At 36.7% G+C, this 24,086-nt stretch overlaps 1 protein-coding gene across 2 annotated transcripts; it reads right to left on the reverse strand.

The window, feature by feature from the left end:
* Positions 1-1,056: 1,056 nt before the first annotated feature.
* On the reverse strand, positions 1,057-17,033 carry Pdcl2 (phosducin like 2). 2 transcript variants are annotated; one of them, XM_048364750.1, is made up of 6 exons: positions 17,002-17,033; positions 11,545-11,665; positions 10,918-11,008; positions 6,180-6,323; positions 2,543-2,751; positions 1,057-1,238 (listed from the first exon to the last, which is right to left on the reverse strand). In XM_048364750.1, exons 1-6 carry the CDS (start codon positions 17,005-17,007, stop codon positions 1,084-1,086), a joined length of 726 nt encoding a protein of 241 aa, XP_048220707.1. In that variant the 5' UTR covers positions 17,008-17,033; the 3' UTR covers positions 1,057-1,083. The 2 variants fall into 2 exon arrangements, with proteins under 2 accessions (XP_048220707.1, XP_048220708.1); XM_048364751.1 differs by lacking the exon at positions 11,545-11,665.
* Between the last annotated feature and the right edge of the window lie 7,053 nt (positions 17,034-24,086).

The following is a 24,086-nucleotide window of genomic DNA, read 5'->3' on the forward strand; positions in this document are numbered from 1 at the left end:
AAACATTGGAGCTTGTATAGACGCTCTCACAAATAGCATTAAGCATTACTCATTACAATTATGTATTATGTATTGTCAATAAAAACCAAGGAGGAGAATAAACTCTGTTTCTAAATTATATGTGCTGGGTTTACCAACCTTTCCTCTATAAGTCGTGTTCATTATTTTTCCCAAGAGACAACATCCTACAGGTCAGAAGTGTCCTGCCACTGGGTTTCTTCATGATAAATTCTGTGATGAATATTAAAGGTTAGCCCCACAATGTAGTTTATCACCTTGCCTTAGGATTTAGAAATTTACATATCATACTATTCAAATTCTCCTATAGTTTAACTACTTAGTAATTTTGTGACTTAATAATATAGCTAATTAAAGCAATAATAAATGAGGATGTTTCCTTAGCAGTTTTCAGAATCATTAAGTTGTAATTGTTAAGTGGTTAATTTTTTTAATGAGTAAGAGACTTCAAAGAAAAAGTGTATGGTCATGAATTTAAGAGCTTTAACCTTGGGCTGGAAATATGGCCTAGTGGTAGAGTACTTCCCTTGCATACATGAAGCCCTGGGTTCAATTCCTCAGTACCACATATATAGAAAAAGCCAGAAGTGGTGTTGTGGCTCTATTGGTAGAGTGCTAGCCTTGAGCAAGAAGCCAGGGACATTGCTCAGGCCCTGAGTTCAAGCCCTAGGACTGGCAAAAAACAAAACTTTTAGCCTGAAGACCCATAAATAGTAGACTTAAAATGTGCTTGCTGGAACTTAATGAAATTTCTTGGTTCTCTTTTAATATTTTCTTTCATAGGTCTATTTGGAAGTAAGTATGCATCACAGGGACTTGTTATAGTTGTGTTTTTGTCCAACATGAGAAAAAGGCCACATCACAGAAAAGTATTATGGAGTTAACCAAAGTTTTAGTTTGACAAAGAGGATATGAATTTTCTGATACACTTGAACTTTTTTCAATGCTGTAAAAACTACAACTCTAACATAAAATGAAAAAAAGATCTATATAAACTTCCTGATCTCTGATTATGAAAGAAAATATTCAACATATAGGCACCTTAACACAATTTATTACATATTTCTATTTGGTATCATTATCACTGTTTGAACTGTCACCATCACCATAAATAGAAGTGTTTCTAATTGAAGACACCATCATATCTGCAATGCCTTTCTTGGGATTTTCTTCTAAGTCAGTCTCTATTGCTCCAACTTCGGCTAGCTTCCACTCAAGTTCTGAAATAAACAGCCCATCGTTAAACTGGATAAAAAGTTTGGGGGAAAAAAAGTAAAAGTCCCATCTATAATGATAACTGTAAATCTACAGTTAACTAATAATATATAAAAATTAATGTGTAGGGCTGGGAATATGGCCTAGTGGCAAGGGTGCTTGCCTTGCATACATGAAGACCTGGGTTCAATTCCTCAATACCACATAAATAGAAAAGGCCAAAAGAGGCACTGTGGCTCAAGTGGCAGAGTGCTAGCCTTGAGCAAAAAGAAGCCAGGGACAGTGCTCAGGCCCTGAGTTCAAGCCCCAGGACTGGCAAAAAAAAAAAAAGTGTAAGGATATATTTAAAACCCCATTAACTAATGTATTGTAGGTGAAGGCCTGGCTCAATTGGTAGAATACTTGCCTAATTACATAAGGCCCTGAATTCAAACTCCACTACTGCCAAAAATTACTGAAAATAAATGGCTTGCACACTCAAATCAAGAAGATAGGAAAAGAACAAACCTAAGGAAAGTAGAAAGATATACTGAGGAAACAGGAAAAAAAAATAGTCCTGTGCTGTGTTTGAAAAATAAAATGGGAGGCATACACTTGTTAGGGACATCAGTCTCAAAGAGAATGGAATAAGTGGTAGAAAATTTATACACATGCTATAGACATTCCACTGAGAAGAGAATAGATGAGTAATAAGTCACGATTACATAATGAGATATGGAAATGAGATCCATAGGAATTGGGTTTGGAGAGGGAAAGCAAAGTCTAGGGAATTTTAGGTATAAGGAAAGCCAGTAACAAAGTGTGATGGCCCAGATGAGTGAGGTATGTCTAGGAGTAGGGCTGAAGACCAGCCTGGTGGCAGCAAACATTAAAACACACTGAAAAGTCTAGCTGGAGAGGTAGGCTGAGAGTCTAAATTTATTTTAGGCAGGAAACCATTAAAGGTTTTCTGCAAAGGGTGTTAGGATAAGAGTATTGTTTCAGGAAACTGATCTGGAGACAAAGGAAATAAACTTTCTTGATACTGTGGACCTATGGAAGTTTTCACCTGCTATTTTTTTTTTTTTTTGGCCAGTCCTGGGCCTTGGACTCAGGGCCTGAGCACTGTCCCTGGCTTCTTCCCGCTCAAGGCTAGCACTCTGCCACTTGAGCCACAGCACCGCTTCTGGCCGTTTTCTGTATATGTGGTGCTGGGGAATCGAACCTAGGGCCTCGGGTATACCGAGGCAGGCACTCTTGCCACTAGGCTATGTCCCCAGCCCCTTCACCTGCTATTTTTATAAATAAATTTCAAAAATAACATCATTACCTTCTAGCTTAAGATTTATTCCTCCACATTCTGTAATTCCAATGAATTTGCCTTCTATCTGACCATTTTTATAAACAAAAATTGTTGGTAAGCAGTTGTCATGGTAGTGTGGAATACAGCTATTCACGACTGCTTTAACAAATTTGGTTTCTGGAAACTTTTTTGCTAGGAGACTAAGTTGATGGTTAACCAACAAACACATTGGGATGCTGAAAAGACAAACAGTACACATAATATATATATATATATATATATATATATATATATATATATATATATATATATATATATATGAAACATACTCTTCACCTCAATCTAATCAAACAAACAGTACACATAATATATATATATGAAACATACTCTTCACCTCAGTCTAATCAAACATCTCCATGACAAAAACTACATCTTTAGTTTTTAATAAAAGTATAGCCTTATCCCCACTGTTAATTTTAGCAAAGATAAAATTATGTGTAGAATCATTTGGTTTTTATTGGAAGTGCCACTATAGCCTGGGAAGGAAGTAACTACTGTGAAAGTCTGGTACCTAAGGTAGGCAAACTACACTCAACTCAGTGGTTGCTAGGACATGGAGGGGCAGGGGAATACAAAAACAACTGATCTAGTTGAGATAAAGAGGCCCTGACTCATCACCATCATGGATTAACTTCACATAATATTCTCACACACCAAGTTCCTTAGTTCAGACATCCTGGGCCCTAACTAACTTCATTTTGATCCTACCCCATGTCACATCCTTGTCTCCATACAGAATTATTTCTCAGGAAGCTGAGAACAGAGGGTCATGGCTCAAATCCAGCCCAGGAAGGAAAGCCTGTGAGATTCTTATCTCCAATTAATGAACAAAAAAGCCAGAAGTAGAGCTGTGGCTTAAGTGGTAGAGCACACTAGCCTTTTGTAAAAATGGTCAGGGACAGCACCTAAGCCCTGAGTTCAAGCCCCAGGACCAGCACACAAAAAAATATAGGAAAGAGAAAACTAATATTTCATGATATTTTATATAACGACTGATACAAAAAACTTTCTGGAAGGTCACAAATACTAAAGTGTAAAATAGGATTATACCGAGTTGGGCATGGTGGCACATACCTGTAATTTTTCTAGCATGCAGGAGGATAAGGCAAGAAGAGAGTTCAAGACCATATAGTAATAACCTTGTCACAAAAAAAGAGAACGAAAACACAACAAGCAAGACAAAACAAAGAAACAATACCCTTACTCTCTGAGAATATGAAATTATATTTGAAGTAGACTAAACACATTCTACCTCTATGAATTTTGAAAATTTTCATCAAGACTGGTAATTTATCTAGAAATAACATTGAAGTAAATAAGTCCATTATTATGGTATGCTACCCTACATTCATTTAGGTGCTGGTGGCTCACATCTGTAATTCTAGCTACCCAGAACGCTGAGATCTGAGGATGGTGGTTTGAAGCCAGCCCTGGCAGAAAAGTCCCCTTGAGACATCTCCAGTTAACAACTCAAAAACCAGAAGTGGTTTTGTGGCTCAAGTGGTAAAGTGCTAGACTTGAGCACAAAGTTCAACAACAACAAAAATCAACATTCATTCAGAGGGAACATTATTATGTTAATTATAAAGGATCAGAAGAGTCATTCTGTGAACCACTACTTTGGTATACAACATTTTCTGCAAACAGATCTTGATTTTATAGATGCCAGTGTTTCTCATCCTTACTTTTGAGAAGAACTGGCATCATTACAAAACGGCTTTACCAAAGAAATAACATAGGTGGAATGAGAAGTTCGTTTTAGGACTTTAAAGCTCTTTGAAATTCATCTACCAAGAGTTTAAATTAAAATATAAGTAATGTTTTCCTTTGGGGGAATATTGTTCTATCAAAACTTTGCTGAGAAACTGATGAACTGGTAAATCTCAGTCCTAAAATTTGTACAAATTGCTCTGAATTTCTCAAAGAACCTGAAAAGAGAGAAAACAGATTTCGACAGGGACATCTGGCAACAAGGTTGCTATCATGTTTTCTGTCCATGGTCAGCAGCTCTGAGGCATTGGGGCTAGGATCAAAGCCAGAGGGACAATTTCAATAAACTTGAAGGAAAAACCTACTTTACTTCTCAGTTACTTCTGTACTAGACCATTGAGTCCTGGAAACAGTTGACTATAGTAAACTGGGCATTTTAACTGTTGGGGGGAATGGGAAACTACAGGGGAATTTCCTACTAAAGGTGCCTACATACATGAAATATCTATATGTACTGCCTGATCCTTGATTGGCTATTTGTTCAAAGTATGTATATTTTATTGTCTGGTGCTAGTGGCTCACACCTGTAATCCTAGCTACTCAGGAGCCTGAGATCTGTGGGCAGAAAGTCTGTGAAACTTATCTATAATCTACTACCAAAAAGCTGAAAGTGGAGCTGTGATTCAAGTGGTAGAATGCCAGCCTTGAGCAGAAAAAGTTAAGGGACCAGAGCCCAGGCCCTGAGTTTAAGCCCTACTACCAACAAGAAACAGAGTATATGTATTTATTAAAGGTAATTTGGAAATACTTGGGGAAATGAGTAAGAAGTAGGTATGAAATATTAGGAATTATTATTAACTTGGTAAAATGAGGAACTGCTACTGCAGTTAAGCAGAGGAATATCTTGAAGGGGAATATGCCAATCCCTAAGTATGCTACTCTGACAGATTATTGGAAGCAACTAAGCTGGAAGCAACTAAGAAGAAACACAAAAGACCTTTCTGTCTTCCATCTCCATATCAGGAATGGCAGAATGGCTCTAAGTCGTTCAACGATTTCTAGCCCAGAGAACCACCAAGGGGTGGGGGGGGGGGAGGACAGTATGAAAGAGAGAGAGAAAGAGAGAGAGAGACTGAGACCAAGAGACTAAGAGAGACTTTCCTAAAGCAATCTTTATGTCACATTCATTTACTTATAAATTTACCTTCCCACAATTAGCCAACCCCAGAAGCTCACTCTCTTGTTGCAGCTAAAAATGTCAGATGACTAGAAATGTTAAAATGCTACACAAGCCTAAGTTTTCATCATCTCTTCCAAATACAGCTCACCAAGTTCTTCCCCATTAATAGACTTGTGTTTCTTTTTCTCATGTCAATCTGACTTTGCTTAGTCAGACAGGTAGCGAAAACCTTTACCTAAGTAGAGGAGAAAAGAGTTTCTTTGTCCCTATGTTGTTTTTTAAATGTAGACTGAACTACTTAGTTTGAAAACACACAAACACATCCATGCACAGAAACAATGATGTACATAGTGCAAAATGTTTACTGTTGAATCTGTATGATGGATATTTAGGGTGCTTGACTTTCTATTCCATATATTTCAAATATTTCTTAATAAAAATTTTCCCCAACTATCAAAAAGTGCTTATTTTTCCAATTTAATGTGATAAACTCTTTAAATGACAAATGAATATATTTTAAAATACCTAATTTAATCTAAAGCCAAAAACTAAGTGAAACCCTAGACTTATTTGTATGTAGGACACATAAATAATATAATAGCATAATACTTTCTTAAATAAGTACCCTTTGTTATATGTAGTATAGAATCTAAAAGCTAGAAATATTGCTTAAAACATTAGTGCATTAATATTTTTAAATGCTGTAGTAATTACCTTGATCGGTATAGGTGAATTATAACCCATAAATCTTTTTCCGCATTTGTGACTTCGTTCACATACTGATTTCCAGAAATTTCTCTTAACTCCCCAAATTTTTGTTTTTTCTTAAGTGCATTCCATTCCTGTAAACGCTTTTCTCTAATTTAAAAAAGTTACATTAAAAAAGTTACAGTAAGTTTGGAGCAATGACTGTATGTCCTTATACATTGAACACCTTAAATGAGAAGATAATCATCAATGAAGATAACAAAGTCTTTTTCTTTTTTTAATGTAATTTTTGTGGTATCATGGGTATTGCAAAGTAAAGGAAATTTGCTTTGACTTGTTATGTAAGACTAGGTTATTTAGACATTGAGCCAACAAAGTCTCATGAACAGTTAAAACCTCAGGAGAGAGAATGTGTAGTAATAATAACTAACCACTATTTTGTTTTTAATTTTTAAATTAGTGTACATTGATCGTACAGAGGAGTTTCACTGTGGTATTCTCATATAAGCACATAGTGTACTTTGATCAAATTTACTCATTTAAATCACCCTCTCAAGTAGTCTTCGCATATCCTCCTTTCCTGCTTTTAAACTATTTGAAGAGGTTTCATTATTCACCTTTTATATGCATGTATAACATATATTAATAATACTGACATCCTTCCCCCTTGCTTCCCCTTTCACACTCCCCCTCCTGGTGGTACCCTTCCCAAAGACTCCTCCCTATTTTATACATGGTGTCATTCTTTTTAAAAAAAAAAAAAAAGAGGTGGAGTTTCCTCATATGAGAGAATATGTGGTATTTATCTTTCTCAGTCTGACTTATATCATTTAATGTAAAAATGATCTCCAGTTCCATCCATTTTCTTGAAAATGACAAGATCATTCTTCTTTATAGCTAAATAATATATATCATATACATATTTTTTATCCATTCATGAGTTGACATAGAGGCAGATTCTATACTTCAGCTACTCCAATAAACAACCAAAACAGCTAGAAGTGAAGCCATCAACTACTTCTCTTGCTCCTCCCCATCACCTCCTTCTCCTCATTTCTCTTTGTCATTTCACTGGGATTGGGCAGGGGACAGATAAAAACATATGGGTTCATTCTGCCAGCATGAAGTCACAGTGTTCACAGGCCTGCATTTTTCACCAAACAATCATTATCAGTTGAGATTCACTGGCATAAACAGAAAGGCTTCTGGCTATTTTAAGCAGAAAAGAGCTTAATATGGGAAATGAGTGCTTTGCAGTTTCAAAGGACAGACAGGAGTCGGCTCTAGGCTGGGCAACCAGGAATTACTTCCCAACCACCACTGCAAAACTGGTCGGCCCAGGCTTCATTTGCTGCAATGCAGAAACTGGGGAATCTGGAATTGCTCTTCTACTTGTTAGCCCAAGTATTAAATTACTGGGACACTGAGAGAGTCACAGCAACAAATGTTGATTCTAGAAACCTATCTCCCTAGCAACAATCCAAGGATAAAAGACTGTTGCCAGAACAATGTCTCCAAAACCACAGAGCAAATTCTTGACTAATACCACTTAAATGGATGCTCTGAGTCGTTGCTTCTTTCACGACTTAACTCAGTTCTAAATTCAAATATCCTGTGAATGTGTTCAACAGAACCTGAAACATTATCCTTGTTTCAATAAAATCTGAGCCATGAAGGTCCTGCATTTCCACTCAAGGCTGGTGCTCTACTGCTTGACCCACAGTCCCACAAAGACCAGCTTTTTAGCTTCAGCAGCACTGTACCACACTAGGAGAAAGAGGAACACATGTCAACGAAGTCCATTTAGTATAATTACCACAAAAAGTAGACTGTAAATATGTTTATGGCTACATTGATTTTTCTGCATCATTTAGCTATAAGAGCTACTGGCTTGGTACATTTGCATTTTGTGTTTTCTTTAGTATTACTTTTTGTGTTTTTTTAGTCCTGAGCTTGGCCTGAGCTTGGACTAGAGTCATTATAGCTTCTTCTACTGAGGCTCACAGAAGAACACATGTGCCAATTTCCTTTGTAGAGGGTTATGGAAGTAAATTGCAGGCAATGGGAGATGCATGAAAATGATGCATCCATTTTTCTGATGGCTCATTCCTGAAAAGTCCTGTGTAATCTTCTACATCCCAGACTCACATGACTGGAGGTAACTGGTTCTAAGATAATAAAGTCCTTAATGAGAAGGGCTCAGGCCATAGCCATTGCTTGAAAAATAAAACTGTATGGTGTGGATCAAAAGTTGAGAAATTACTTAAAGAAAACATAATTGTAAAAGTTGAAAAAGATATTTATCCTTCCCAGGATTTGGTATCCAAGAATCTACTTTTGGTTTCTACATCTTTGGTGACTATTTTTTTTCCTTACCTTGATGTTTCCTTACCATGATGTAGAAAAGAGTCATAGTACTACATGTCATTTAATAGGCAAGTAATATTCTAATACAGATTTATGGAATTTTTTAGTTATTTATTTATCAGTTTATGGGCAGTTAGGGTTTCTACTTTCTTACTATTGTAAATAATGTTCCCATGAATCTTCCTATGCAGGCTTTCTGTTTTCAAACCTCTTGGGTACATAAGAATAGAATTTCTGGGTCATATAACTCTGCCTTTTGAGGATCTTCCAGAATGTTCAAGTAGCTGCACAGTTTTTCAATCTCACTAGCTATTACAAATGCTCTAATTTCTCTGTCTTCTCAGAAACACATTTATTTTGTCTGTTTTTTTGTTATTACTCTAGTGGGTACAAAGTAATCTCTTAATGTGGGATCTTCCCTAAATATGTTTATTAATGTCAGGATGTAATTGAATTTCGGGATAGCAAGCTCGTATATATAAAATGAAGAATTTGTTGGTGTGAGATAAAAATAGTACATATTTTGTGGTACATATACACAAAGGAATTTTATGCCTCTATCAGAAAGAATGACATTGCCCCATTTGGAAGGAAATGGAAGGGCTTGGAAAAAATTAAACTAAGTGAAGTGAGCCAGACCCAAAGAAACATGGACTCTATGGTTTCCCTCATAGGGAATAATTAGTACAGATTTAGGCTAGTCACAGCAGAGGATCACAAGAGCCCAATAGCTATACCCTTATGAACACATAAGATGATGCTAAGTGAAATGAACTCCATGTTATAGAAACAAGTGTTGCATCACAGTTGTATTTACTTTCAACATGCCATGTGAAACAGTAGCTTTGTTTGTTGATGATCCTCTTGTATCCCCTTCCTGAGGTTGTCCCTGCACTATCACTGTATCTGAGTACCCTGGATATCTCATCTGAGTACCCTGGATACTGTATATACTGGTATTAGAACTAGGGAAGTGAAAGGGAATATCAAAATTGAGAGACAAAGGATAAAAAGACAAACAACTCCAAAAGCAATACTTACAAAACCATTTGGTGTAAACCAACTGAACAACTCATGGGGGGAGAAGAAGAGGGAAAGGGGGAAGGGAGGAAATGAGGGAAGAGGTAAAAAAATTGTACAAGAAATGTACCCACGGCCTTACATATGAAACTGTAACCCTTCTGTACATCACTTTGACAATAAATAATTATTCCGAAAAAATAAAAATAAAAAATAGTACACATTTTATGTAAAAATGGTATGAGTAAAATATACTACAGGAATTGAAAAAAAACTGATTTGAAAATATTCTGAAGAGTGTCACAGATGTGACCAAACAAAAGAAAGACTCAGAATACTTGAAGATAGGATTCTTCCAATTATTTAAGTCTAGGGTAACAGAAGAAAAGAAATTAAGAGCTGAGCTCTGGTGGAGCTGAGATCATAGGATCTTGGTTCAAATCCAGCCCAGGCAGGAAAGCCCAAGGACTCTTATCTCCAATTAACTACTAAAAACCTACACATGAATAGGTGGCTCAAGTGGTAGCTTTCATCAAATAAAGCTAAGAGACAATGTCCAGGCCCTGAGTTTAAGCCCAAGTACCAAAGTACCAGCACACACACAAAGAAAGGAAAGAGAGAGAGAGAGAGAGAGAGAGAGAGAGAGAGAGAGAGAGAGAGAGAGAGAGAGAGAGAGAGAGAGAGAGAGGAAGGGAGGGAGGGAGGGAGGGAAGAAGGGAGGAAGGAAGGAAGGAAGGAAGGAAGGAAGGAAGGAAGGAAGGAAGGAAGGAAGGAAGGAAGGAAGGAAGGAAGGAAAGAAGGAAGGAAGGAAGGAAGGGCTGGGAAAATGGCCTAGTGGCAAGAATGCTTGCCTCAAAAACATGAAACCCTGGTTCGATTCCTCAGCACCACATATATAAAGAACGGCCAGAAGTGGCGCTGTGGCTCAAGTGACAGAGTGCTAGCCTGGAGCAAAAAGAAGCCAGGACAGTGCTCAGGCCCTGAGTCCAAGGCCAGGACTGGCAAAAAAAGAAAAAAGAAAAAGAAAGGAGAAGAGAAGTGAACAGAGCTCAAAGTACCTCTGGGATACTAGTAAGCAGGTAAACACACTCACTTGTGGGAACCACAGCAGCAGAGAGAATGAGAAAGGGGAAGAAATAATATTTTCAGAACTAATAGCCTGAAAACTTCCCACATTTAATTAAAGACATGAATCAAAAATCCAAGTAGGATAAATTTAACAATACCTACATGGTGGTATATATCATAAAATGGTGAAAATGCAAAAAGAGAAGCAAGTCATTACATGTAAGAGATCCTTAATAAGATCACCACCTAATTTCTCACTCAACAATGTATAAGTAACCCAGCACTGTACCTATATATTTCAATAGCTCTCATATCTTCTTCATCAAACTCATCTTCAGCTTCTTTCAACTCTCCAAGTGTCATCTTTTCATATGGTTTCACTGAAACAACATAAATTGTAGTCAAACTGTTTACAACTATTTATTACTCCCCAATGTATAAAGAAAAATACTGAGATAATGATAGCAAGAACATTTTTAAACTAACCTGCAGTAGTCAACCACAATAATTTACATAGTGTAGAAACTACAACATTAAGGTTTTATTACTCTCTCAAAGTTCATAAGCCTGACAGGTCACAGTGAAATACAAAAATCAGTCATACCCCATTAATACCTAGAAATCTTGACCAACCATACACACTATATAGAATGTTTTTAAAAGGCAATTACAGGTAAAGAGATATGATGGGAGAAGAAATTCTACTAACTTACAAGCATAATATTTCAGCTCCTTTATTAATTAGTATTTTCAACATATTTTTCAACATGTAATTAGCCACTTTAGGCTAATTTTGAAGGTATAGGTGAGGTTTATAGTAATTTTTAATTTCTCTTTCATAGTACATGCACAAAAAAATACGTTATTGCTACCTTAGTATTGCCCCTTCATCCACCCCACGAATGCATAAATATACCCATTGCTTCTTTTTGTAAACGTAAAACCATCTCTTCAATTTCATCTTTTGGTTCTTCTTTTGGAGGAAGAATGCCAAAATCTCTTAGAATCTCATTCCATTCTGTATCTTCATTTGGATCCTGCACAAAGAGAAAAGCAAACTATTGGCATGACTGTGTACTTAAACGTGCATTTGTATAATTGCACTTCAGTATACAGTTGCTCATTAACCATACTTGAAGAATAAAGCCAAGGGCCCACTTCTCAGCACTCGTTGGATTTTGTGCTTTGAGAAATGAGACACATCATCTACCCTTGATGTCACACTGAGAAATTAAATAAAAAATAAATTTAGACCACATTTATCAGATACCAAGCAGTAAGTTTATAAGTCATGGGCAATTCACTGATCTATAGTGGGCAAAATAAATTCACATCATGCACAGTATGGTTTAATGGTCTTGAGTCAATGTTTAGCTATGTAGGTTCACAGGACTCTTACTTCTGGATTAAATCTTAGAAAAGCCTAGTAGTATTATGACTCTCCAACTGCTATTCTTAATTGTAACTTCGATTCTATAAAGGTTAGCCTTGTTTCCCTTTTATTTACAGTTTCTGACCATCTTTTAGCTACTGTTTCTCTAGCCTGCTGTCTACATTCCCTGATGCTTTCAGGGAAAGGTAGAACTTAATTATAGAGAGAATTCTGTGGCAAAGTCTATGATAGCTTGGGAAGATCTCCTTCCTCTCCTTGATTAGGAAGGCAAAGTGTGGTTTTCTTGTAACTAATAAAGATGACAAAGGTGAACAATTCCATTTTCTGTGGTTACATTCTGCAAGACTGCTTCTGTCTTGCCAACAGACTCTCTTGTTGGTTTTGCTGAAGTAAGGGGCCAGGTAGGTTGTAAACTGTCCTATGGAGAGAATCATACATCAAGAAACTGTGGCTGGAATAGACAAAGGCCTAATATCCGTCACCTACAGAGAACTCAAAAAACTAACCTCCTCCAAACCCAGTAAACCAATTATTAAATGGGCAAAGGAGCTAAAGAGAGACTTCACAGGAGAAGAGATAAAAATGGCAAAGAAACATATGAGGAAATGTCCAACATCCCTGGCAGTAAAAGAAATGCAAATAAAAACAACCCTGAGATACCACCTCATTCCAGTTAGAATGGCATATACCCTGAACTCAGGCAACAACAAATGCTGGAGGGAATGTGGAGAAAGAGGAACCCTTCTCCACTGTTGGTGGGAGTGAAAACTAGTACATCCACTCTGGAGAACAGTATGGAGATTCCTCAAAAAACTCAGGCTAGACATACCCTATGACTCAGCCATACCACTCCTAGGCATCTATCCTGAACAACAGGTCCAGGATACCGTAAAGATACCTGCACATCCATGCTTATCGCTGCACAATTCACAGTACCAAAATATGGAAACAACCCAGATGCCCCACTACAGATGAATAGATCCAAAAACTGTGGTACCTGTACACAATGGAATACTACATAGCGATTAGAAATGGTAAAATATCGGTATTTGCAGGGAAATGGTCAGATCTTGAACAAATAATGTTGAGCAAGACAAGCCTAGAACAGAGAACAAAGGCCCATGGTCTCCTTGATATATGACTGTTGGGGCGGGAGCAGTAGAGACCAGGTTTGCAAAATAACAAACTTCTTTTCAAATGGTATTTCCACATGTTTGGGTCAGCAACTTTACATTATGTATCTAAAACCAAACAACTATTAAACAAACATGAAAAGGTCTAGAATAGACCTATCAGTGGATCACAGTAGCTCAACAGCTATGTATACATGATTATATAAGACGAGGATAAGCAAAAACAACTCCAAGAGAAGGACACAGAAGGATTCTATTGTTGACGTTACATTTAAAGTTCTAGGTGAATTTCCTTTGGCGTACCCTACGTGGTTACTGCATATGATTTTGGTACAGTGAATATTGTATATATGCCTACCTGATCTAGGGTATAAGAGATTTCACAAGAAATGTACTCACTACCTTATTATGTAACTGTACCCCCTTTGCACAATACCTTGTCAATACAATTTAATTAAATTTTTTTAAAAAAAGAAACTGTGGCTGGAGCCGGGCACCAGTGGTTCATGACTATTGTCGTAGCTACTCAGGAAGCTGAGATCTGAGGATTATGGTTCAAAGTTAGCCCAGGCAGAAAAGTCCCTGAGACTCGTATCTCCACTAAACTAGCAAAAATCCAAAAGCAGAGGTATGGCTCAAATGGTAGAGTGCTAGCCTTGAGTAAAGAAGCCCGAGGACAGTGCCCAGGCCCTGAGTTCAAACCCCAAGACCTGCACAAAAGAAAAAGAAAGAAGAAAAATCTGGCTGCAAGTAGCACTTAGTAAACTTAGGAAGGAAGTTTTGAGTTTGAGGTCAGTCTAGACTACACAGCAAGATCATGGTCAGCCTGGATGCAAAAAAAAAAACAAAAAACAAAAAAACAACAGAAAATGTAGCCAAGAAAATGTTGTGAACTGGGGCTGGGAATATGGCCTAGTGGCCAAAAGTGCTTGCTAGTATACATGAAGCCCTGGGTTCAATTCCCCAGCACCACATATACAGAAAACGGCCAGAAGTGGCGCTGTGGCTCAAGTGGCAGAGTGCTAGCCTTGAGCAAAAAGAAGCCAGAACAGTGCTCAGGCCGTGAGTTCAAGCCCCTGGACTGGCAAAAAAAAAAAAAAAAAAAAGAGAGAGAGAGAGAGAGAGAGAGAGAGAGAGAAAATGTTGTGAACTTAAGTCCTCAACCAACCAGCTGAAAAAGTACTAAACCCTACATCTACCACATAAATCAACTTGGATCTGAATACTTCCACTGCAGTACTCTCCATAGAGACTACAGCTCTGCTTGATACTTTGATTGCAATCAACTGTCAGTCTAAGAGCTTTGCTGCACACTTTTTTTTGTCTATAGTTTTGTACAGTTTTGCCATGATGCATCACTGTAACTATTTCTTTTTGTTTGTCCTGCATGTGTTTACTGAGCTTTTTGAAGCTGTAGAATAGTATCTTTTAACACTTCTGAGAGATTCACAGAAATTATCTGTTTAAATATTCCTTAATCAGGGCTGAGAACATGGCTTAGATGTAGAGTGCTTGCCTAGCATGCATGCAGTTCTGGTTTCAACTCCTCAGAACCACATAAACATAAAAAGTCAGCAGTGGCTCAAATGGTAGAGTGGTAGCCTTGAGCAAAAAGAAGCTCAGGAACAGTGCTCATCAAGCCCCAGGACTGGTGTGCGTGCTCGAGCGCACACACACACACACACACACACACACACACACACAGCTTAATCTATTTTTTTTGCTATATCTAGTCTTCTGATGAAAAGAAGTATATCCATTGATATGTCTAAATTTCATTTGTTGCATCTTTTAATTTTCAGAAATTTTACTATTTTTCCCTTTTATCATTATTTTTTTTACCTCTGTGGAACTAGGAATTGAACCTAGGGCCTTGAGCACTTTATATTGAGCCACATTCCCTAGTCTTCAAATGCTTCATTTACCATTTTACTCATTTTTACATACATGATTCAGTGACAATGAACACATCCACACTATTATACAAGATCCTCTCACTTTGCTCTTCTTTCTCAGAACTATTTTTACTACACTACTGGAGGTCCTTGAGATTACATATAAATTTTAAGATGGGATTTTCTATCCCTGAAAAAAAATGTTGCATTTTCTTAATTTCCTACCAGACTGCTCACTTTTACTGCAAAGAAATGTTTTTGGTGGTTAGAGGCACGGTTCAGCCATATAGCACCTGCGCAGCAAGTGTAAGCCAGGCCTTGAGTTCAAACTCCAGTACCTAAATAGAAAAATATCCTCATAAAAAACATTAAGATCCCTGATTAGTCTACTCTCTACTCTCTATAGGTATTTCTATTTCTAAAAATAGAATGAGTAGAGTGTTTTATTTTCTGATCTTCCTAACACCTGTGATCTTTGGTGTCTGTTTTTACTGGTTCATGGTCATGCTGCTGGTTTTCTTTACATATCCAGTTACTTTTGATTGAATTGTTCTTGTTTGATAGCAATTCCTTAAGAGCTGAGATAAAAATATCTTCCTCCACAAGGGATTTCTATTTATTTCTTCCAGGTATTGGGGCACTATAGAATATAATTTATATAAAATTCAGTGTAAGGTTTGCTGGACCTTCCAACAATGGGAAGTCTTCGGGTTGAACAATCTTATGAAAGCTGTCTTGAGCCAAATGTTTTTGAAGTCAGGTTTTATTCCTGTCCACAAAGCAGTGAGACAACCTCCCCTGAATTCTATCTATGGTCACTTTTTTTTTTCCACAATATTCATGACGTCATGTCCTCAAGGACTTACTTAAGCTTCTCCGTCTTCTTTAGCTGATCTAGAAATGGGGAGCAGTGGAACAAGTTGTACAGTCAAAACTCTGTACTCTGCTGTTCTTTGCTTTTCAAAGTTAGCTATGGAATTTTATTTAACAATCTAATTTTCAAACTATCACGGTATTTTATGTGTCATAACAGTATATCATATTCCCTCTCTGTAAACTCTTTTTAAACAGGATCATATCTAAAACATAAGAACTGTATAACTGGCTGCTGGGTAAGCCAACTAATAAAAACTAATACACCAAGGCAGAAAGAAGCATTAGTATGCCATTGACTTCATTATCAATTACATTTCTGCTGAACTCCTCATGAGCAGATGCAAACCAGAACAAATCTGTAGCGTTTTATACAATATTCTTATACAATGTATAAAAGTTTTATAAAATGTACTTGCAAGGAATCTATTATTAAAAAGATTACCATCATAGTGACAAATAACTTATTGTTAAACTATTCTATTAAATTGTATATATGTACAACTATCAATTAAGTGTGAAAAAAATCCCAGTTCTTTTGATTTGGAAGAGCAGGAGGGCAAAAGCTGTTTCTGTAAATTACGAAGTGAAAGTTTTATTTTGCTTAAAACAAAGAGGAGGAGGAGAGAAAAACAGTGAAGTAAAACTAAGGTTCTGATCAATAGGGACACTTTAGAGCCACGAGAAGCTTTCTGTGGAATAAATGGGGAATCTAACAGAGTTTTGTGCTAAGGTAGAAGGAACTGCAGGGAGAGTCCGTCCTTTGAAGACACACTTCATGACTTAGGGGATTGTATCTGAGGCTCTTCAGAAGGCAATGAAATCAAATTATGCTTTCTTAAACTGGAAATAGTGCAGCTGTAGGATTTCTAGAATTCAGATGTGAAAGGCAATTCTAAATACTGAAAGTTTCCTCCAATGACCAACGGGGAGTCTTGAAAGTTGAAGAAATGACATTCTCTTAGGAATGAAACCCAAACAAGTCAGAAACACACGCAGTACTTACCATGAACAAATGTTAGCCCCCTCCCCTGGCTCCTGCAACACCGCAGGCCGCCCACTCCAGGTGTGCCCCTCACCTGCATGATGTTCTACCAAGCCCCTCACTGGGGACTGGGGACCTAAACCTGAAGCCCCGCCCCCCAGGACTGGAGGACAACCAGCCCCAGGCCCAGCGGTTTCCAACGCCCAGCTGGGAGGGGCAAGGAGCATAGGGATTTTGCACCACGTGCTCTGAGGACTCCGTTGCCAAGCAACACAGGGGCGTGTCTTTGGCTCCGGAAGCAGTAGGTGCTGGGCCATCTTGGTGGAGCGCCTCCTTTCCTGTTTGCTGGGTAGGGCTGGTGCTGGTCCGGTCTTAGTGGGTAGTGGAGAAGTTTTCAAAGGAATTCTTAATCAGAAACTCGTAGCCTGTTTTTAGAGAGATTTAAGGAGTACCTACCCTTCGTTGTACATATACTTTTCTTTTATGTGGATTTTTTTCTGTAGTTAAATATGAAGAGCTTTCATCAGATTTTGAAATGAAATGTGAATATTCAGACTACATCTTGGCCTTAAGAGGTAGGATCTTGGTTAGGAAACCTAAATAAACTGTTGTCCTCCTTGCTGTTTAACAGAAAGGAGCTATTTGTTGGAACTTGGGGAAAACACGTGGTGCCTTTTATATAATCCCAAGCATATACTCCACAGGATTTGGGAAGCGAAAACCAAAATGTTTTTAATTACACAACTTTAAACGTGGCGAGCAGTGCCAACTTCATTTACAGTGCTCAATCAGTCCTTAATACAAATTCTTTGCTGCTAGTGGCTAACATTCTTTTGTGTTTATGTATGAGATGATAATTTTTAAGTGCAAGTATTTAAAAACAAAATTTTTGTAAGCACATGTTCAATTTCTTTCCTCTGTAAGTAAGCAACCTATGTATTTCTAAATTTCAAAAAAGGTAGGTCCCACGAACTTTGGCTTAATATTCGACCTTTATCTTGACAAAAAAAAAATTAAAAGTCTAGATAAGTTGAATTACTGTGTTTATAACTCAGTCTGTGCTCCAAAGACTGTATCCTACTAAGGCAATTAATTGTATAAAAAAGAATGCAGTTTTAGTCCTTTGCTGCTGCTCCTTTCTTATGTTCTTTACTCAGTTGACAAGAAGTAAAATTCAGAAACTTTCTTGTAACGTGTATAATTTCACTTATTCATAGGTCAACATTAGAAAGACAAAGATTTGTTATCAGCTCCTCTCTGAGTCCTACATAGACTTAATCGCATATGTTTAAGGTGACACCTTTCTCTAAACAGGCAGCAAACTCCACAGCAAAGGAAGTGGGAATTCAAGAAAACACAGGGAAAGTTGGGGGAAATGTTAAACTCATCTTCCATTTGAAGGTGGTTCTGCACCCATTAAACATGAATTTGATATAAAAAGTTCTCTAGGTAGGTTTATGAAGCTGTACTATTAAGATTAATTCTTCCTAGTAAAGCATAAGACTTACCTTTCAGATGTTGCAGGAGGAGGACTTTTTTTTTTCAATACTGACACTCAGGTCATTGCACCAGATATGAGGCAAGCACTCTACCACTAGGCCATGTTCCCAAACCTGCACCAGATGTTTTACCACTTGAGTCATGGTCTCAGTCCTTATTTTCCCCCTAGTCTTTTTTTTTATTTTGGTTTTAATTATTTTGGGATAGTGTCTCATGTTTATGCCTGAGATTGCAATCCTCCAATGAATGATTGAATGAGCTACTGTAATAATATAAAAGAATTATCCACTCAACTCTCTGTGAGAGTTTAATATTTTTAGTAAAATAAAACTCATGTGTAGTAACATTCAAAAGCTACAGACATCTAAGGTATCATTATTTACACTTTTATTAAATACTATTGATCATTATAACAGTAAAAGTATTTTATATGCTTCTTTATTTCAATACATTAAGCTTTTACAATCTCAAATGATAATGATTATAACAGGCATTTTAAACAGTAAATTTATGAAGTATTTTTAAGATGAAAACAAAATATTTTGTACTTCATGGTGTTGTTTCTGTGGAAAATTGTCATTATCCTATTAAAAAAAGAAAGAAAAAGTGAATTAGATTCATATAAACCAATATGTGAATATTTGTATGTTGTATTTACATATGAACATTCCTATGTATTCTTTGTCAAAGTGTAATAATGTGAACATCTGAAATAGTACCTAGCTTGTTATTTTGTCTATAAAAATTTCATGATTGGAATTTTTCTGTGTTTTCTAAAAATGTATTATCATATGCAAGTAGTTTCCTAAATGTCACCCATATCAATGCTCATAAACTTTGTGAACATTTCAAAAGTGTCACAATTACTATTTCTTGGCACATTTGCAATTGAATCATCTTTTAAATATGTATCCTATTATATATAATATTATATAACATAATATATTGTGTATAATATCTACTCTTCTCTAACTAATACATAGGCTTAATCCCATGTGTTTAAGATGCCACCCTTTTCTAATCAGGCAGCAACCTCCACAGTAGGCAAAGTGCGAATTTAAGAGAAGTGTCCAAGGAAAACTGGATATAATTTATCAAGCCTCTTCTGAAACAGGAGTTACCTAAGTATAATTTGAAAATTCAGCTTCCTGATCATGACCAAGGATCATCACATACAATTTTGTCTTCATTTTAATAATATGTCTATGTTTTATTTCTCATTTAGTTAAATTGGCTGATCTATTAAGAACTATATTAAGTATAAAATGAGCCAAGTGTCAGTGGCTCACACCTGTAATCCTAGTTACTCAAGAGACTGAGACCTGGAGGATCAAAGTTTGAAACCAAACCTGGCAGAAAAATCCATAAGACTCTATATCCAATTAACCAGCAAAATGCTGGACTGGAGGACTGGCTCAATTGGTAGAATGGTAGCCATGAGCAATAAGCTGAGTGAGGGTGTGTGAGGCTTGATAGTGAAACATTTTGGAGTGTTTACATTCATGTCATGAACAAAATAAGGTTATTTGTTTTTTTTTTATTTTTTGTGCCAGTATTGAGGCTTGCACCCAGAGCCTACTGGATGGGAAAAAATCTTTAGAACTTGACAGAAAATTAATATCCAGAATATATAAAGAATTCAAAATAAAAAACCCAATTCAGTAAAAAAAAAAAATAGGCAAAGGACCCGAATAGACACTTACTCAAAGAAGGAATACAAATGGCTAATAAGTACATGAAAAAACGTTGAATGTTTTCATCCACAAAGGAAATGAAAATCAAAATTACATTGAATGGCACAATATCATTCTTTCTAATGGATGGGTAAAACTCCATTGTACATTGATCCATTCATCCACTGAGGGGCATCTGAGTTGCCATTCATAGGGAAATGGAAAGACTTGTATAAAATTATATTAAATGAAGTAAGCCAGACCCAAAGAAACAAATTTACATGTTTTCCTTCATTTGTGGTAGATAGAATGTGCCTATAAATCTGTTAGTGATCACTGAGGATGGTACACAAGTGGTTACAAATAAATTAACGGAAATAGAATAGACTGTATGGAGATAGAGTCTATTAGAAAGACTAGGTTTAAGTCCAGTCAAGAAGCATCAAGAAATAGGTACTTGCAATGGGGAGTGTGGGAGAGGAGTAGACCATGAAGAGGGACAGTGTAGTCAAGAAATTCATTCTATGTACCACAAAATTAAAAGCAGGGGATGGGGGAATGAGAATGTTGAAGGTAGTTACACTGATCAAGATGAATTGTATCCAAAAACTCCTTCCTTAAATGGCACCTCCTTTGTACAGTAGTTAAGGATAAAAATAAATTAGGAAAAAACTACATTAAGGTTCTGTCTTTCTCCAATAAAAATATTTGTCATTAAGAAAACAAAAATTGCTGATGAAGATGTAAAGATGTTGGTGAGAATGTAAACTGGCATGTTCCCTATGGGAAATAGAATGGAATTCCTAAAATTAAAAAAGAAACTGTCAGCTAATCCAGCTATACCATTCTTTTGCATATGCCATGCAAGGAAGTGAAGTCAGCATATAAAAAACACATCTTCATACTCACAGAACAACCAAGATAGAGAATCAATCTATTTTTGTTCCCATGGCAGGTCTATAAATTAAGAAAATACACTACACACACACACACACACACACACACACACACACACTCACTGTAGTAGTATTTAGCCACTACAAAAAAAAATAAAATCTTGTCATTTTTCAGGACAACAGATGGAACTGCAAGATATCGTACTGAGTAAAACAAGTCAGACACAGAAAGATGAGTATCACATTATATGTTTTCTGTCATATGTGGAAACTACAAATAGCAACCCTAACCAAAAGCAAAAGATGACCTACCTGAATGCAGAAAGGTGACTCTGAATGATCATGAGTGAGGTGTGAAGAGCAGAGGAGAGGGTGAACATGAATAATGCATAATACATGCATGTATGGAAATTTGCAACGTAAACCATTAAATTTTTACAATTAGTATGTGTTGATAAATTTAGAGTGCTTTTCTTCTGTTCTAAATAGAATGTGGTTTTGGCATTGCTCCTCAGGCTTGTAATGGTGCGTATTGGTTTTGAATCTTTGACAAAAGATTAAATATTCATATTCTTTTTTGTTGTTGTTGTGGAGCTTGGCCTGGGCTCTGTCTCTGAGCTCTTCAGATCAAGGCTAGCCCTTGAGCCACAGTGCCACTTCCCGTTTTCTGGTGACTAATTGGAGATGAGTCTTTTCTGCCCAGGCTGCCTTTGAACCATGATCCTCAGACCACAGCCTTCTGAATAGCTAGGATCACAGGCATGAGCCACCAGCACCCGGAAAATTTCACATTCTTAAGATATATATATATATATATATATATATATATATATATATATATATATATATAGGTTATGATAAGTAAAATGAATGAAATATTTGTGAAAATAAGTTCCTGATAGATTCTGAATTTAGTATTACATAGTTTTAGTCAAAAACGTTTCTATGCTATAAATCAGACTACATTTCAGTTTTATTTCAAAATTTATAGTCTAATAAGATATTGAAATTAATGTACTATTGAACACGAGGGGCCTGTCAATAGTCACTGGCACTACATGTTTATTGCATATATTAACTGGCTATTCGATGTCTACTATATGTTCAGAATTGAGGTAGAAAGTTCAGTAGTCTTAACATAGAAATCATGCCACATCTTTCCACATTTTCTTAATTTCCTAAAATCTGTGTAATCGCAGCCATTGCATATGAGCTATTTGGAAAACAAAAGTGCATTCAGTCTGTCAGCCCTGGCTGACCACAGTAGATGCTGACTGCCACCATAGGAATGCAGTCTCTGCCATATTCCTACTTGTACAATAAATGATGATGAGATCATTCTCTCCAAAACCAATTATGATGACTGCTGTTGTGGTACAGTCAGGAATACTAGGGGAAAAGCAAATTTTAGGCCCTTAAAATGCTGGTATTTTCCACCTTCTTGCCCTGTAATTGTAACATTTATATACAATAATAGTGTATGCATACAATTATTACAAGTATAGTCAGTATAATTTTTGACTATTTCAAACTAACAGAAAACTTCAAGTCAGGATGACTTGTGAAACACATTCCATTTCATATTAACTTATGTATTTATTTATCTTTTTAAAAAAACATACTGTTTGAATGAAATCTGCTAACTTCATCCATTACGGGGCTGAAAAAGAAGTTAAAAATAAAACAATGTAACTAAGGATAAACAACAATATTTACAGAAAGCAGCTTTATGATAGGCAGGAGTATCTGTTTAAGATACTTTGAAATTACCTAGTGAGCTTTTGACAGAATAGAAATGGACTGGTAGATCCTATAATCGGGGATTTGGATTAAGTCTGAAATGGAGCCTGGAATTTTACATTCCCAACAAGTTTCTGAGTATAGCTAAGCTACTGAGGACCACAAGTTAGATACTATATTTGATTTTGTTTATATAGTACCAGTTGTGGGGGGGGGAGGGGTGCGTGCATGCCAATCCTGGGGCTTGAAATCAGGGCCTGGACACTGTCCCTGAGATTCTTTTTCCTAAAGACTAGCACTCTACCACAGTGACACATCTGGCTTTTTTCTGAATAGGCTTTTTCTTGCCAGGGCTAGCTTTGAACTGTGATCCTTAGACTTCAGCTTCCTGAGTAGCAAGGATTACAGGCATGAACCACCAGCGTCCAGCTGGTACCAAATTTTTAAAAGAAATGTTCTCAAATTTAATTTGACATGACCAGAATTAACTTTCTGAAGTCTATGGTTTAGTATTACTTCTTCCTGCCATTAATCTAGTTCCTTCCTCCAACCAGTTCTCTAATTTGCTGCTGGAATGCCTCTCCAGAATGCAAATCTTATCCTATACCTTCCCCCCTCCTTTAATGAAAAGTTGAAAATTTTCAGCTACGTATTTTTATTTTTTTTTTATTTTTTTTATGTGGTACCAAGGAATTGAACCCAGGGCCTCATGTATGCTAGGCATGCACTCTACCACTAAGCCACATTCCCAGGCTCAGCTATGTATTTTATTAACCAATTCTTGTTGATTCTTCAAAACTCAGTCCACAATGGCATCCCTGTATCCTCTATTTTCAAAACTAAGTGTTTTCCCCTTTGAAATCCACAACTGCCAACTGAAGATGCATGTCACACATTACATACAGTCAGCCCTCTGTATTCACAGGTTCTGCATACAGAACATTTTGAAGAATGCATGTGTCTGCATTGTACATATACACACTTGTTTTGTTGTCATATTCCCTAAACAATATGTTATAACAAATGTTGATATGCATCTACATTATATTGGTATTGCAAGGAATCTAGAGGTGATTCCTTACAATTGGATGGAAGGGACTTGAGCATCCTCAGGTCTTTATATCCCTGAGGATACCCGAAGAACAATCGTCATGGATACTGAAGAAAGCCTGAAATTTGCATTTCCTCATTTACCTATTTCATCTGTTGAGCTATACACCCCTAGGAATTGAATCTTGAATTTTATTCCAATTCATTGGTTCATTATCCTTCATCCATTAGAAGTGCAATAAGTAAATAATGAGTAAAATAAGTTTCTGGTGTTATGGATGCAAATATTTCAGAAAGTAAGGCTGTTTAGAAAAATACAT

The sequence above is a fragment of the Perognathus longimembris genome, chromosome 16, assembly GCF_023159225.1.
Source record: "Perognathus longimembris pacificus isolate PPM17 chromosome 16, ASM2315922v1, whole genome shotgun sequence".
In the NCBI taxonomy this organism is placed as follows: domain Eukaryota; kingdom Metazoa; phylum Chordata; class Mammalia; order Rodentia; family Heteromyidae; genus Perognathus; species Perognathus longimembris.